This window comes from Polyodon spathula, chromosome 18 (genome assembly GCF_017654505.1).
Source record: "Polyodon spathula isolate WHYD16114869_AA chromosome 18, ASM1765450v1, whole genome shotgun sequence".
NCBI classification, from domain to species: domain Eukaryota; kingdom Metazoa; phylum Chordata; class Actinopteri; order Acipenseriformes; family Polyodontidae; genus Polyodon; species Polyodon spathula.
In genome coordinates, this window is record NC_054551.1 from 35501855 (window position 1) to 35514651 (window position 12797).

Below are 12797 nucleotides of genomic sequence, written 5' to 3' on the forward strand. Positions count from 1 at the left end.
TAAATGCAAAGCGTTATGTTTGGCGCAAAACCCAACACAGCACATCACCCAAAGAACACCTTCCCTACTGTGAAGCATGGTGGTGGCAGCATCATGTTATGGGGATGTTTCTCATCAGCAGGGACTGGGGCACTTGTCAGGATAGAAGGGAAAATGAATGGAGCAAAGTACAGAGAAGTCCTTAAGGAAAACCTAAGGAAAGCTGAAACTGGGATGGAAGTTCACCTATCAGCATGACAACGACCCAAAGCACACAGCCAAAGCTACACTGGAGAGGCTAAGGAACAAAAAGGTAAATGTCCTTGAGTGGCTCAGTCAGAGCCCCAACCTAAATAAAATCGAAAATTTGTGGCATGACTTGAAGATTGCTGTCCAGCAACGCTCCCCAAGGAATTTGACAGAGCCTGAACAGTTTTGTAAGGAAGAATGGTCAAATATTGCCAAATCTAGGTGTGCAAAGTTGGTAGAGACCTATCCCAACAGACTCACAGCTGTAATTGCTGCCAAAGGTGCTTCCACCAAGTATTAACTTGGGGGGATGGGGGGGGGGGGGGGGTGTATTGGCCTCCCCACCCGAACCTCTGAATAGGTTAATTTTTAATATATAATTTTTTTCTCAATAAAAACTTTTTTCCCCCTTAACAGTGTGGAGTATGGTATGTAGATAAGTGGAAAAAAAATCCTCATTTAAATGCATGAAACTCTGAGGCACTGACACAACAAAAAGTGAAAAAAGTTCAAGGGGGTGTAGACTTTCTATAGGCACTGTGTGTGTGTGTGTGTGTGTGGTGTGTGTGTGTGTGTGTGTGTGGTGTGTGTGTGTGTGTGTGTATATATATATATATATATATATATATATATATATATATATATATATATAAAAAATATAAAAATATAAAAATATATAAAAAAAATATTTCGCATTTGGTCTGTGGTTAGTTAAAGTTTTATCATAATTGAAGTGCTGAGTTTAAAAAATTTAACATATATCAGAAATGGAGAGAAGACTCCCACTGCATAGCGGCTTGATCCATTCCATGCTTTACTGTGGGGATAAACAATTACACACACCAGAGACTGAAACCTATGTCCTGGATCTAATGAGTCTCAAAAGAAAAATCTGGAATAGATCAAACTGCTATGCAATGGGATTTCCATCCCTGGTCGTATTATATTTCAATATCTGCATTTCAAAAACTCAATTAACTGCACATTTTGCATTGTATGTTTATTTAAACAAGCACAGATCAGGTTCCAGACTTTAGGGAAAAAGAAAAGAATTCAAAGCCACATGCATAACGAAGCAGAGAATCAATAAAAACAAGCCTTTCACCCAATTCAACTGGACAGTAGTAATAACAGAAGCACGTGCCTCGCAGAGGGGCAAAACAAACAGCTTTGTTGTACAGACTTGTACTCTGCTACCATCACCCAGCTGCACTACAGGCAGAAAACACAACAGGAATGAGCAGAGCTCCAAATGAAATTCATCAAATACTGGGTTAATAACAGCCATACTTTAAAAATAACAATAAATCATAAAAATAAAATAAGCACGAAAATTAGAGAAACGTTTAAAGTCATGTGTTTTCACTTTAAAAATCACACATGTCCAAAAAGAATAAAAGAAACTTATAGGATTGCAATGCATTTGCTGAAATCAGCAGATTACTGTACAGAACAATATATATTACACACACACACATATAGACAGAGAGAGAGAGAAGATTACTGTACAGAACAATATATATTACACACACACATATATATAGACAGAGAGAGAGAGAAGATTACTGTACAGAACAATATATATTACACACACACACATATATATAGACAGAGAGAGAGAGAGAGAGAGAGAGAGAGAGAGAGAAATAGAGAGAGAGAAACAGAATCACATATTTAGAGGATATAAAAAGCAAGCGTGTAAATCAGTTTCACACACACGCACACACCGCTGAAATGAGAACCCAGGCACCAGTAAAGGGGTTGCAAATTTGGGGGAAAGCAGAAAAGTAAAAGCCAGCGGCACGCACACACACACACGCACGCACACACCAGCGTTACAGTACCTGACTGCTTTCTGGCTCCTAAACATACAGCACATGTGAAAACACAATTATAGGAATGGGTTAAGAAAACAGGAGAGGAGGAAAGGCAACCTGCCAAGAAGACACTGCGGGAATGAAACACAGTTTTATAACATGTGACAGTAAAGAAACAACCAAAAAAATACTGTATGTTCGCGTTAAACATGAAAAACAACCATTGACGAAATAATAAATGAATTATGCAGTCGATATGGAAGAGATCACTGCATCGGACTGCTGCTAGGTTTACTGTTCTTCGGTGTTTGACCTACACCCTTCTCCGCAGCTGTGACCCGTCTGCACGTGTTAAAGCCTATACAGCTTACAGCAAAGAGGACAAAGTCACACAACAGCATTCTTACTGAAAGTTAATCAGCTGGTAGATTGTCAATAGTCACTATTGACAGTGCTTAGGTTAGGCTCGTCAAACATAATATATTATCAACTAGTCATTGCGTCAATGACATCATTATCATGCCTAAAACACGCGGTACACTGTACCTACCAGGGTTACACATACAAGGGTCCTTAGCCTGGACATGCTTGTCAACCTCATCCCACACGGTACATACAGTACAGACCATCCCACACCAAACTGAGATCCTTTACAGTTTTCTAAATGGAATTGTTTAACCCCAAACATCCTGGAACACAAGCAATATATTGGAATACACGTGTGTGTGTGTGTGTGTGTGTATATATAATAATATAGAATGTGTAGGTGTCTGTTTGACAGGGCTTGTAAGACTAAGTTTTGTACAATGAACTGGAGACTGGAGGAAACAAATAATATCTCACAGCACATTGCAAGATGTTACTTGTTACTAGTGATTTGCAAAAAAAAAAAAAAAGTAACTTTGTATGGCAAACTTTAAACAAAAATGCAAGCGTACTTGTCCATCCGTTCACTGGTCTGACGCCAGTGTGTCATATCCTTTCTCCATCTGAGGTTTTCCTGGCTTCCAAAGGCACTGCCAGAGGGACTTCTCTCTGCAGAATACAAGTTAACACAAGATTAACTCCAGACCAGCATACTGGGGCTGGACAACAATTAAGCTAGGGTTGGGGTTGGGGTAAGGATTAGGGTTAGGGTTAGGATAAGGATTAGGGTTAGGGGTTGGGGTCAGGGTTGGGGTAAGGATTAGGGTTAGGGGTCAGGGTTAGGGGTTAGGGTTGGGGTAAGGCTTAGGGTTAGGGTAAGGATTAGGGTTAGGGGTCGGGGTTGGGGCAAGGATTAGGGTTAGGGTTAGGCTCAGTTCGGGTCAGCTATTTTGTAGTCTCTGGTACCTAGCTGTCCTCTGCTTCGACGGACCATTTCCTGCCTTGCCCCGATACTTCCCAGGATCGCTTCTTCCAGCTTTGCCTTCATATCTTTGGACTTCTTAAACGTCAAACTGTTCATTCTCTCAAACGATTTTTTACCCTGCGAGATAAAAATCAAACTTTTTTTTAATCTCAGCCTTTAAACAAAATCTGCAGGGTTTTTTTTTTTTTTTTTTTAATATGCACCTTTAAAAAAAACTAAAACCTAAACACCCGCCCTCAGTTGTGTGTACCTTGTATTCAAAGCAGGAGACACAAAGGTGCAGCAGATCCAGCAAACGGTTCAGCTGCATGACGGACAGGTCTGTGAACCACCTCTGCAGAACAAGTTCATCTGCGTTCTTCAGCACCCACAGCAGACAGATCAGGAGACTGCGGCTCGACTCGGCCGAGAACACTGCAAGCTGTCTCCCAGCCTGAAACAGGGAAATGAAACACTGCGTTCGACTCACATTGTATACTGCAGAGAAGAGAAGAATAGCACGTTTAATACAAACCAGCACGTTCGATTGATTTTACTACATATTAGCACTTGAAGGTAACACAAACAATGGCAGCAAATTCATTCACTGAATGATTTTCAGCAGTGTTTCACAGAATTGCATAGCAGTAACATCTTTTTTTTTTGAATAAATGGTAACAAATTCATAATAAAAATGATAACCAAATTATAATTTAAAAAATGAAGATAGCAATATAAGAAAGTTCTTTCACAGTCAGCTCAGCTGTTGGCGTCTCTACAAGCGAGTGCATATCATCTGCGAATGTCGTTTAATACTCCAGCTGCAGCCTGCAGTGTTTCTGTACCGAGGGGTTTAGAAGGAAGCTGCTGGGCCGGCTGAGCTGTGGAACAGCCGTCCCTGCTATTGCCATGGCGACGGTCTGGCTGATCATGCTGCCCCCCTCGTTGTCATGCTCATCCACAGCTGCACTGCCTGGCTTTCCACGCTGGCTCTGAGACTCTGGTGGAACAGCAAGCACAGTTTAAAAAGGACACTTCACACCAGCAACACTTTCCTGGTATTGCGCGTCTGACCTGTTTAATATCCTAGTACGCGTGTTCTCTCTCATTCCTCATTGCTGGCTTAGATTATTATTTTACTATTAGATTACTATTCTAGCAAAAATGTCCTGAGTTTTTTTTTTTTTTCTAAATGACCACTAGGATGGCGAATTTGGAACGTCTACCCCTTCTGTAACTGTGGCAACTGGGTTAGCATATGAAGCACCTTCCGGTTTCAGAGAGAACAGAAATTCGAGGTACACAACACTACTGGAGCTGGTTAATAAGGTGGGAAGCATTCTCACGCACACACTCTTGCGTTCATGCATTCTTCCTTGCCAGTGCACTCTGGGAAGTGCAGTTTTTCTCAAACCAAACAAACTACAATTCTATTGGTTTTAAAAAAGAACGTGAACTTGGAAATTGGCAGGTATTTCTCTTTTTAGAAAGGCTGATCTCTCAGGTAGCACATACTGTAAGAAACACACAGAGCCCCAAGAACTAATGGAACACCCGGGTTTACCTGTGAAGTCATACAGCTGGGGCACCGTTTCCATGACGATGCCTATGAGTGGCAGGTAGAGCATCGCCACGCGGGCCTTCACGTCAGGGTCTGTGTAGCGGGGATCCGAGTCGTGACTGGAGAGCAGGTTGTGAACCACGCTTATCACTTTCTTATGCAGTCCAGAAAAACTGACAATATAAAACAAGTAACATTATAATAAATATCCACGAGCTGCATTGTGGCACTGCCAAGAATTTGATCTAAAGGCACTGCAGCATCTAACAATGGGTGAGAAGCTGGTGTAAACATCTAGGACACCTGGGATAAACACACAGGGATGGAAATAAGACTCCCATTGCATAGCAGTTTGATCCATTCCTGGTTTTACTAAGAGTTTAATAAGACCCGCCTGAGCTTGTTACCTATACAAAGTGCGATTAATCAAGCACATATTAAAACCTGGAATGGGTGACATTGCTATGCAATAGGAGTCTTATTTCCAAGATAATGCCGTGTTCAAAACGAACCCGTCCGCTTCTGGGTCCAGAATGAGCGCTAACTCGGTCAGTACCAGCCCTGCCAGGTAGTGCTGCTGACGGAATGGAACCGACAGCTCAAACATGTTGGCAATCTTCTGATCTTGCACGCTTGTAGAAAACCCAGAACTCTGCAAGAAAAATGCTTCCATAAATAAATCAACAAAACACGGCTTAACAATTCAATTATACAAAGCATCCATCTGGAAATAAAAACACAATATTGAGATAGCTGCTATTATTGATAAGACTCATTCATCACACAGCAAGGAATGACTGGACACTGTTAGGGTTCCCACTGGAAATGTCTCATTAATATAACCCTACAGTACAGGGTTCCCATTGGGAATGTCTCATTAATATAACCCTACAGTACAGGGCGTGGCACCTCAAGGAACAAAGTCAGCACAGGTGCTGGACAGCATGACCTGTCGCATGACTGTTTACTTTAGATCACACCCGAGTGGGGTCACTTCCTTCTAACTGAAGCGTGGAAGGTGGCAAGCAGCACACCTGCGACGTTGCTGAAGACACAGACGGGGAGGGCGAGGCTGGAGGGGTCAGTAAACTGCAGGGCAGGTTCAGTGTTACGTAGTGTTCATGACTGCAGACGACACGAAGGAAATCCAGCCTTAGGGAGACCAGCACTGTAGGACTCTGCAGAGCATACAGCTTCGTGGAAACCTTAAAAAAACAAAAGCGAAAGCAGTGCCAATGCTTCACAGATTACTCCGAACGAACTGAACTACGCTAGTCAAGAAGTACAGCCCATAAACCAACACTCCCACTGTCTTCACATTGATATGAAGAATCTAATAATGAATTGTGCATCACATCGTAATAGAGGTACGCTAGTGAAAGCCCTACACAGGTACTTGTAGTCCGCCAAATTGTTCTTGTATGTCAGAACAAAATTGTCCATCATTTGTGATCATTGGATTTTGTTACACTTACAAAGTCGCCCATATGGACAATAACATGTATTGATCCATATCATACTGTGACCTGCATCTCTCTATACTTCTTGCACTGTGCTCCGAATGTACCCTAAATGATAAAGATTGAACTGAAAATGCTTTGAAGTACATTGCCGAAGTTTGTCATGCAAGATTACCTGCTTCCAGTAGGTCTTTACAAGACTGAAGACAAAGCCTCTGTCCATCACAGACAGCAAGTCATTAAGAAAGAACGCAAGGCTGGTATTGAGTCTCTCAACAAGCTCCAGGTCCTGTGAACAGCAGAAGAAAATCAAATGAATGAATGAGGATGACTTACGAAGCTGATCTGCAGCACATGAACGAATGAGTATGCGTTACCTTTTGAAACCTGGAGACGATGTCGCCCGCGATGGTGCTCACCAAGGCCGTTATGTCATCCATAAAGCGCTCTGGAAAGCGGTTTCTCCTCGGGGAATCCAGTCTGTCCGTAAAGTACAAATGATGTATAATACTTTTCACCTGCAAAAGATCAGAAAATGAGCATTTAAAAAACTGGCTTTTATTAAGAACATAAGCTGTAGAAAAAAAGGGTTCAAGAAGCACTACTACAAATTTTCACAAAATCCTCTCAAAGCCAAATACTGAGACTCCTATTATAGAGCAAATGGGAACCGGGACCAGGCCACCTTATAGCTGGTTCTGTGGTATAAAGGACTTTTAAAAGGGAACCGCTGTATAAACCGCATAGTCCCCCTTACTATATATATATATACACACACACACACACACACACACACACACACACACACAGTTTTTTCTTACCATCAGTTCAAAGAAAAACCAGCCCTGCTGGAGAGCCCCTTCCCGCACACTGCCACTGCTCACAACCCACTGCAGTGCCAGCTCCTCGTGGAACAGCTAGAGAGAGAGACAGAGAGAGAGACAGAGAGAGAGAGAGACAGAGAGAGAGACACGGAGACAGAGAGACAAAGTCAGCCACCGAGAGCACAGCACACGTAACCACTGCAGATCAGCAGGCACAAATATTCAGGGATAGAAACTTCCACTAGTCCTGCAGCCAGTCCTGGGTTCAGAAGTCCCCTTGTTGAGGTGTATTATTGAAATCAACAGGAGCCAGGAGTTTGAACAGTCAGCCTCCCTGCTAAATCTGCTCTGAATGAACTGATCACACCTGAATGAGCCTCACCTGTGAGTCTGCAGGTTGACTGTCACTGAGCTGTTCATGCAGGTAGAATGAAAGGGACAACATGTTTAACAGGGGCTGCTCAAACTCCTGGATACCAGATCATTTCAATGTTAATGATAATAGACTTCATTGAGGCGTAGTTGTGAAACCCAGGACTGGGTGCAGCAGGGCGACTGAGTTTCTAACCCTGAATATAACCCTGTGTGAAGCGTGGTGTGTTTGTATAATTTATATAAAGATAACACACAAATGAAACTAATGCATAAATGACACCTGGAACTGAACCCACATTCTGCTCTACAGAAGAGAGTTTCTCTCCTCTCTTTAATAGGTCATTCAATGGGGTAGCAGGTTTACTTTGCATCTGAAAGATTTACGTAATGCCAGAGGAATCAACCAAGATGCATGGCATTCAAACACAGGAACGAGTCAAATTATTCAAACACATTTTCCACTTTTTTCAAGCCCTCCAGGCAGGAAAACATGAATCTATACATTTAGAAAACTGTGGTAAATAAATAAAAAGCGTGTGTGTGTGTGTGTGTGTGTGTGTCTCAATACCAGCAAAAAGTTGAGTTAACATCTTCAAACATGGAGGGCTTCCTTTGTGAACTTCAATTCTATATATATATATATATATATATATATATATATATATATATATATATATATATATATATATATAGACACACACACACATATTATTAAGTTTCAGCTCAAAGAGCCAACTTCCCAACGTTTCAGTATGTTTAACATGCCTTTGTCAAGTGATTCTTTGTAATTTAAATGCAATAGCTCAAAAGTAGAACATGTATGTATATACATGCGCACATGGGCCAGTGTCCTTTCATAATAAGCAAGTGAATAAATACATGTAAATGATGCAAACTTTCCACTGCTCTGGGGGTTGTGTCCGAAAGGGTTAATGGCATCACTGCACTGGGTCTTTCTGTGCCCTGTTCAGTGACATCACTGCACTGGGTCTTTCTGTGCCCTGTTCAGTGACATCACTGCATGTGTTTCTGTGCCCTGTTTAGTGACATCACTGCATGTGTTTCTGTGCCCTGTTTAGTGACATCACTGCATGCTTGTTTCCTTGCCCCTCCATGTTCTACCTTTTTAGTGGGTAATCGTCCTGTTAAAGTCTGCAAGAAGCTTGCAGTCTCATTGTGCGTTGACATGCGATTGCAACTCCGATCCATGCCCTATGGAGTGGAGATGAATGAATGGTGAGAAAACAGCATGTGAAACAAACAAGTACCAGAGAAGCATGTATGCAAAACTCTTTGTATTATACAGCAAACAATAGAATGGAAACTGTGACCTCGATGCATCTTGTATTCCAAACACACAGAAAAACAATGGATCAAATGCATCAGCTCATTAGAGAAGGATGCAAGAGCATCACCTCATACTGTACTGCAGAAAACACTCAAATATGCCAACTTTACACAGATTATAAGAGATAGCTTGCTTTCCTTTGAATCAATCATTCACAGACAAACAGCTGTCACTGGCATCAATCATTCATGAAGCCCCCTCCTCTCCACAGCAGCTGATGAAATATTTTATACTGCATCACATGCCGGTAGTGAGTGAAACTGGAATGGAAATAAAGCACCTGCTTATTGGAAAAGACTTTATGATCTAAATTATTCCATTACAAATCCATTACAATGCCTTGAAAAACAAAGTACACAATACAATCACAACGCAGCACAAGTGATCAAAAATATATCTACCAAGTATCACATTCTGCACAAAGATAGGACACAAAAGAGACACATCAACATGCCACTTATTATTATTATTATTATTATTATTAATAATACGTCTCACGGTTTGGTGGCTAATCTAATAAATGGCCCTCATTTCCACAGCACACAGTGTAACCAATAAGCTCACATGTGGGCAATTAAAAGAGAAGACAAGACAAAACCGACACACCACACTACAGTACGTTACCACACCTAAAAGACTGCAGCTAAAAGAACAAAGCAGATAAAAGGTATTCCTGGGTAGTCATACACGGTTACATTGTTACTGCAATCCTTTCACTGTCATGCTCCCTGAACAAAAGATTCATGCAGATTGCCACATGCAAAAAAAACACAGACAGACAATGATGTTAGTAAGAAAAAGCATGGATGCATTTTACTGAATTAAAATAAAATGAGAAAATGAGCAAGGCACCGCTGGCAAGGAGGGGGGTGGACATGTGCAAAGAACACCACCTGCATGGAATCGGGGCTGGTTCCCCAGGGAACAGCCTTCGACGCGCCAGTGTTTACCCAGGAATTGGATCGGTCTAAACCCTGAGCGGGCAGGGAAGGCAGGCGGGAGAGGAGAGGAACGAGAGGAAGGTTAACATCGAGAATCTTGCAGAAAATATCAGCGTTTTAATTCAGGTTATCATGGCACTGACAGGATCTACCCAGCGACTTAAAAAAGCACGACACAAAGTTGTTAATTGTTATTATTTTGTTAAAACCATTACACAGACTTAAACAAAAACAAAAGGAAATGAAAAGAACTAGTATTTAAAAAAGTTAAAAAAAAAAAAAAAAAAAAAAAAAATCTAAAAGATTTGCAGTGCCTTTTCACTGTTCTTGAGCTGTGTAAGTTTTGATCATTAACATATTAAGCCCAATTCTCACAGGACTAAAAATCATGAAGCAAACAGGAGGCCTCGGACCGACAGTGTGAAACCGAGTCCTGTGCTAATCGTGCTTAAGTACCTTTCTGATGAAGGCAACATTAGAGTTTCAGAAATCACGTGACAAACATGAGTGAGTGTCCCAGTTTTTACTGGTTCAGACCAAACCTTTCAAAACTGCACATGCATGTGTCATCTCTTCAAACCTTTCAAAACTGCACATGCATGTGTCATCTCTTCACAGCACCTTCAAATCAAACCAGGCACCTGCCTTTCCAAAGGTTAGGGAGTTGAACTGCATTGCACACGGGTCGTTCCGAGACGAACCCCAAACACAGCACCAGCTCCGATTTAAAAAGGAAACAGTCGAAAATAAACTCAAGTCTATTTGTAATAATAATAATAATACGAGGAGATACCCCTGACTCAAAAGCCTTCAGTTGGCCAGCAAGGAGAATGAACTTACTTTGCTTCCGATGATGGCTCTTACTTCCTCGTCTGGCGATGTGGGGGTCCCCGAGATGTCTGGGTTGCTGTTGCTGAGACTCCGCGAGCGGTTTAGGTGTAAGCTGGCAGGCCTTACTGCTGATCGAGCCATGGTGGCATAATGCACCGAGCCTCCTAAAGTACCAGGGCCTATCAAACACACACACACACAACAGCATCGTCACTAGGGTGCAACGATACACTAACATCATGCTACCTGCATCCCAATACACATGTGATGGTCCTCATGGGGTCCTTGGGCACCGCCTGCTCCTAGGGCTGCAATAACTGACATCACTTCAGTTCTGTTTATGATTATTGGACTGCAGTTCAACACAACTGACTGAGGAATAGACGCAGCTAAAAACTAAACTGCGAAGCACAGTGCAGTGCAGTACAGAACACAGCAGTATAGTACAGTACAGCATAGTGCAGTGCAGTGCCGTCACTGTATTCCCTAGAGCAGCAGTGTGGGTGTAAAATGCAAACTGATTTGTTAAGGCAGCAACAGTTTATAAAGACTTGGAAAGAACTTTTTTTTACACAAAGTTATAAAATGCATGGAACAGCCGAGCAGCTGAAGTAGGAGGGTATAAAACACCGGGGACAGAAAAAGAGATTCTGTACTTTTAAAAGAGTTCTCCACCAGTAGGGGAGAATGGTGCTCTAACAAAGGGACGAGCCTTGATGAGCCGAACGGCCTTTTCTCACTCCAATACCTTTCTTATGTTCTAATAAGTAACATGAAATACCCTCCCTCCCCACCTCTTTGAAATCAGGTAGCCCCATTGCTATATACAGACGCCTATCATGTGCACACTGTGTCCACAATCAGCGGGATTTGCCATTAACAGGATTGCATTTCAATGAGTAAACTGCCGTTTAATGACTCCTGTACCATTTCAGGTCAATGACCAAACTGAGGGCGTGCATTCAGAAAGTCCATGACTGTTACATGCTGGTTTCAAGTGAGTCCCACAGCAGCATTCCTGGGTCAGGTTCTCAATGCGGTGATCCTGCACTGCATCCACACTCGCGGGATGAGAATCACACTGTGCATTAAATACCTTCACGAGAATCCAAATGCTGCTGTAGTTAATGAGCCAGTCAAAACAAATGAGAGAGTTATATATTCCACCGGCTGGGGTAACGGCAAGGATCTGAACGATACACAACATGAAACGTCCTGTTCTAGCACCCACAGCTGCTTCAGTTTGACGTTCATTTTGAAAGACAAACAGCAGCAAAAGCAAAAGCAGGTCCTACCTGGCGATGCAGAACTGGGGTCCATGTTCGGCAGGCGAAAAACATAATAAATGTAGGAAGACAAGAGGCTGTTCCTCCCATGCTGATCCTGGCTGCTGTCCACGTATTTATGCAGTCTGTTCACAACCGAAGCCATGACTTCAAAGGCAGCCTGACCCAGATTAACTGCAATTAAAGGAATATTTATTTTATAAGATGGTTATGCAGGGGGAGTGTAGGCATTTAGGACTGACTGATAAAATGAGATCAAATTTAAATCAACCTTCACATCCAGCACCAAGTGGAAGCATTTGGATTTAGATCTATTTTATTTTCTCTACAGCCCGCTGTTTATTTATGTATGTATTCATGCACTTATTAATCATTAGTAGCCAATCTTGCTCTGACTGCTGATAATATCTGATGCAGTCACCAGGTCCACCTATACAGGAATGGAAACAAGACCCGCCACTGCATAGCAACTTGATCACTCCTGGTTTTACTACGAACTGGGGCTGATCAAGCACGTATCTAAAACCCGGAATGGGTGAAACCGCTATGCAACAGGAGTCTTATTTCCATCCCTGAAATGTGTCGTGCCTCACACTAGGTGTGTGCGTTTACCTATTTGCCCTGCAATCACAGGGGGCCTGACAACCAGCAGAATCAGCTTATCCAGCAGTGGGTGCAGGAATCGGACAACTGGCTCCAGCTGGGAATTGCTCAAAGCAGCAATGCTGGTCTTCAGTTCAGCTTCCAGGTTGTTCTCCATTATTCTGACATCTCCGATTCGAACCGGGAACGAGTG

At 42.3% G+C, this 12797-nt stretch overlaps 1 protein-coding gene across 8 annotated transcripts in view; it reads right to left on the reverse strand.

The window, feature by feature from the left end:
* LOC121331203 (dedicator of cytokinesis protein 7) overlaps window positions 1–12797 on the reverse strand; it is a 52475-nt gene that overhangs the window by 15827 nt on the left and 23851 nt on the right. For 3 of the 8 annotated variants that reach the window (XM_041278428.1, XM_041278429.1, XM_041278435.1), the window contains 16 exons: window positions 12614–12797; window positions 12011–12175; window positions 10725–10894; window positions 9837–9917; window positions 8718–8807; window positions 7218–7313; window positions 6774–6914; window positions 6572–6685; window positions 5971–6141; window positions 5449–5588; window positions 4940–5109; window positions 4221–4375; window positions 3647–3829; window positions 3378–3513; window positions 2984–3080; window positions 2073–2090 (listed from right to left, as the gene is read on the reverse strand). The exon at window positions 12614–12797 is cut by the window's right edge and continues 48 nt beyond it. In XM_041278428.1, the coding sequence (XP_041134362.1) occupies window positions 2073–2090; window positions 2984–3080; window positions 3378–3513; window positions 3647–3829; window positions 4221–4375; window positions 4940–5109; window positions 5449–5588; window positions 5971–6141; window positions 6572–6685; window positions 6774–6914; window positions 7218–7313; window positions 8718–8807; window positions 9837–9917; window positions 10725–10894; window positions 12011–12175; window positions 12614–12797 (2111 nt within the window). The remainder of the gene's footprint in view (window positions 1–2072; window positions 2091–2983; window positions 3081–3377; window positions 3514–3646; window positions 3830–4220; window positions 4376–4939; window positions 5110–5448; window positions 5589–5970; window positions 6142–6571; window positions 6686–6773; window positions 6915–7217; window positions 7314–8717; window positions 8808–9836; window positions 9918–10724; window positions 10895–12010; window positions 12176–12613) is intronic. The other 5 variants (XM_041278431.1, XM_041278430.1, XM_041278434.1 and 2 more) reach the window with 3 other exon arrangements.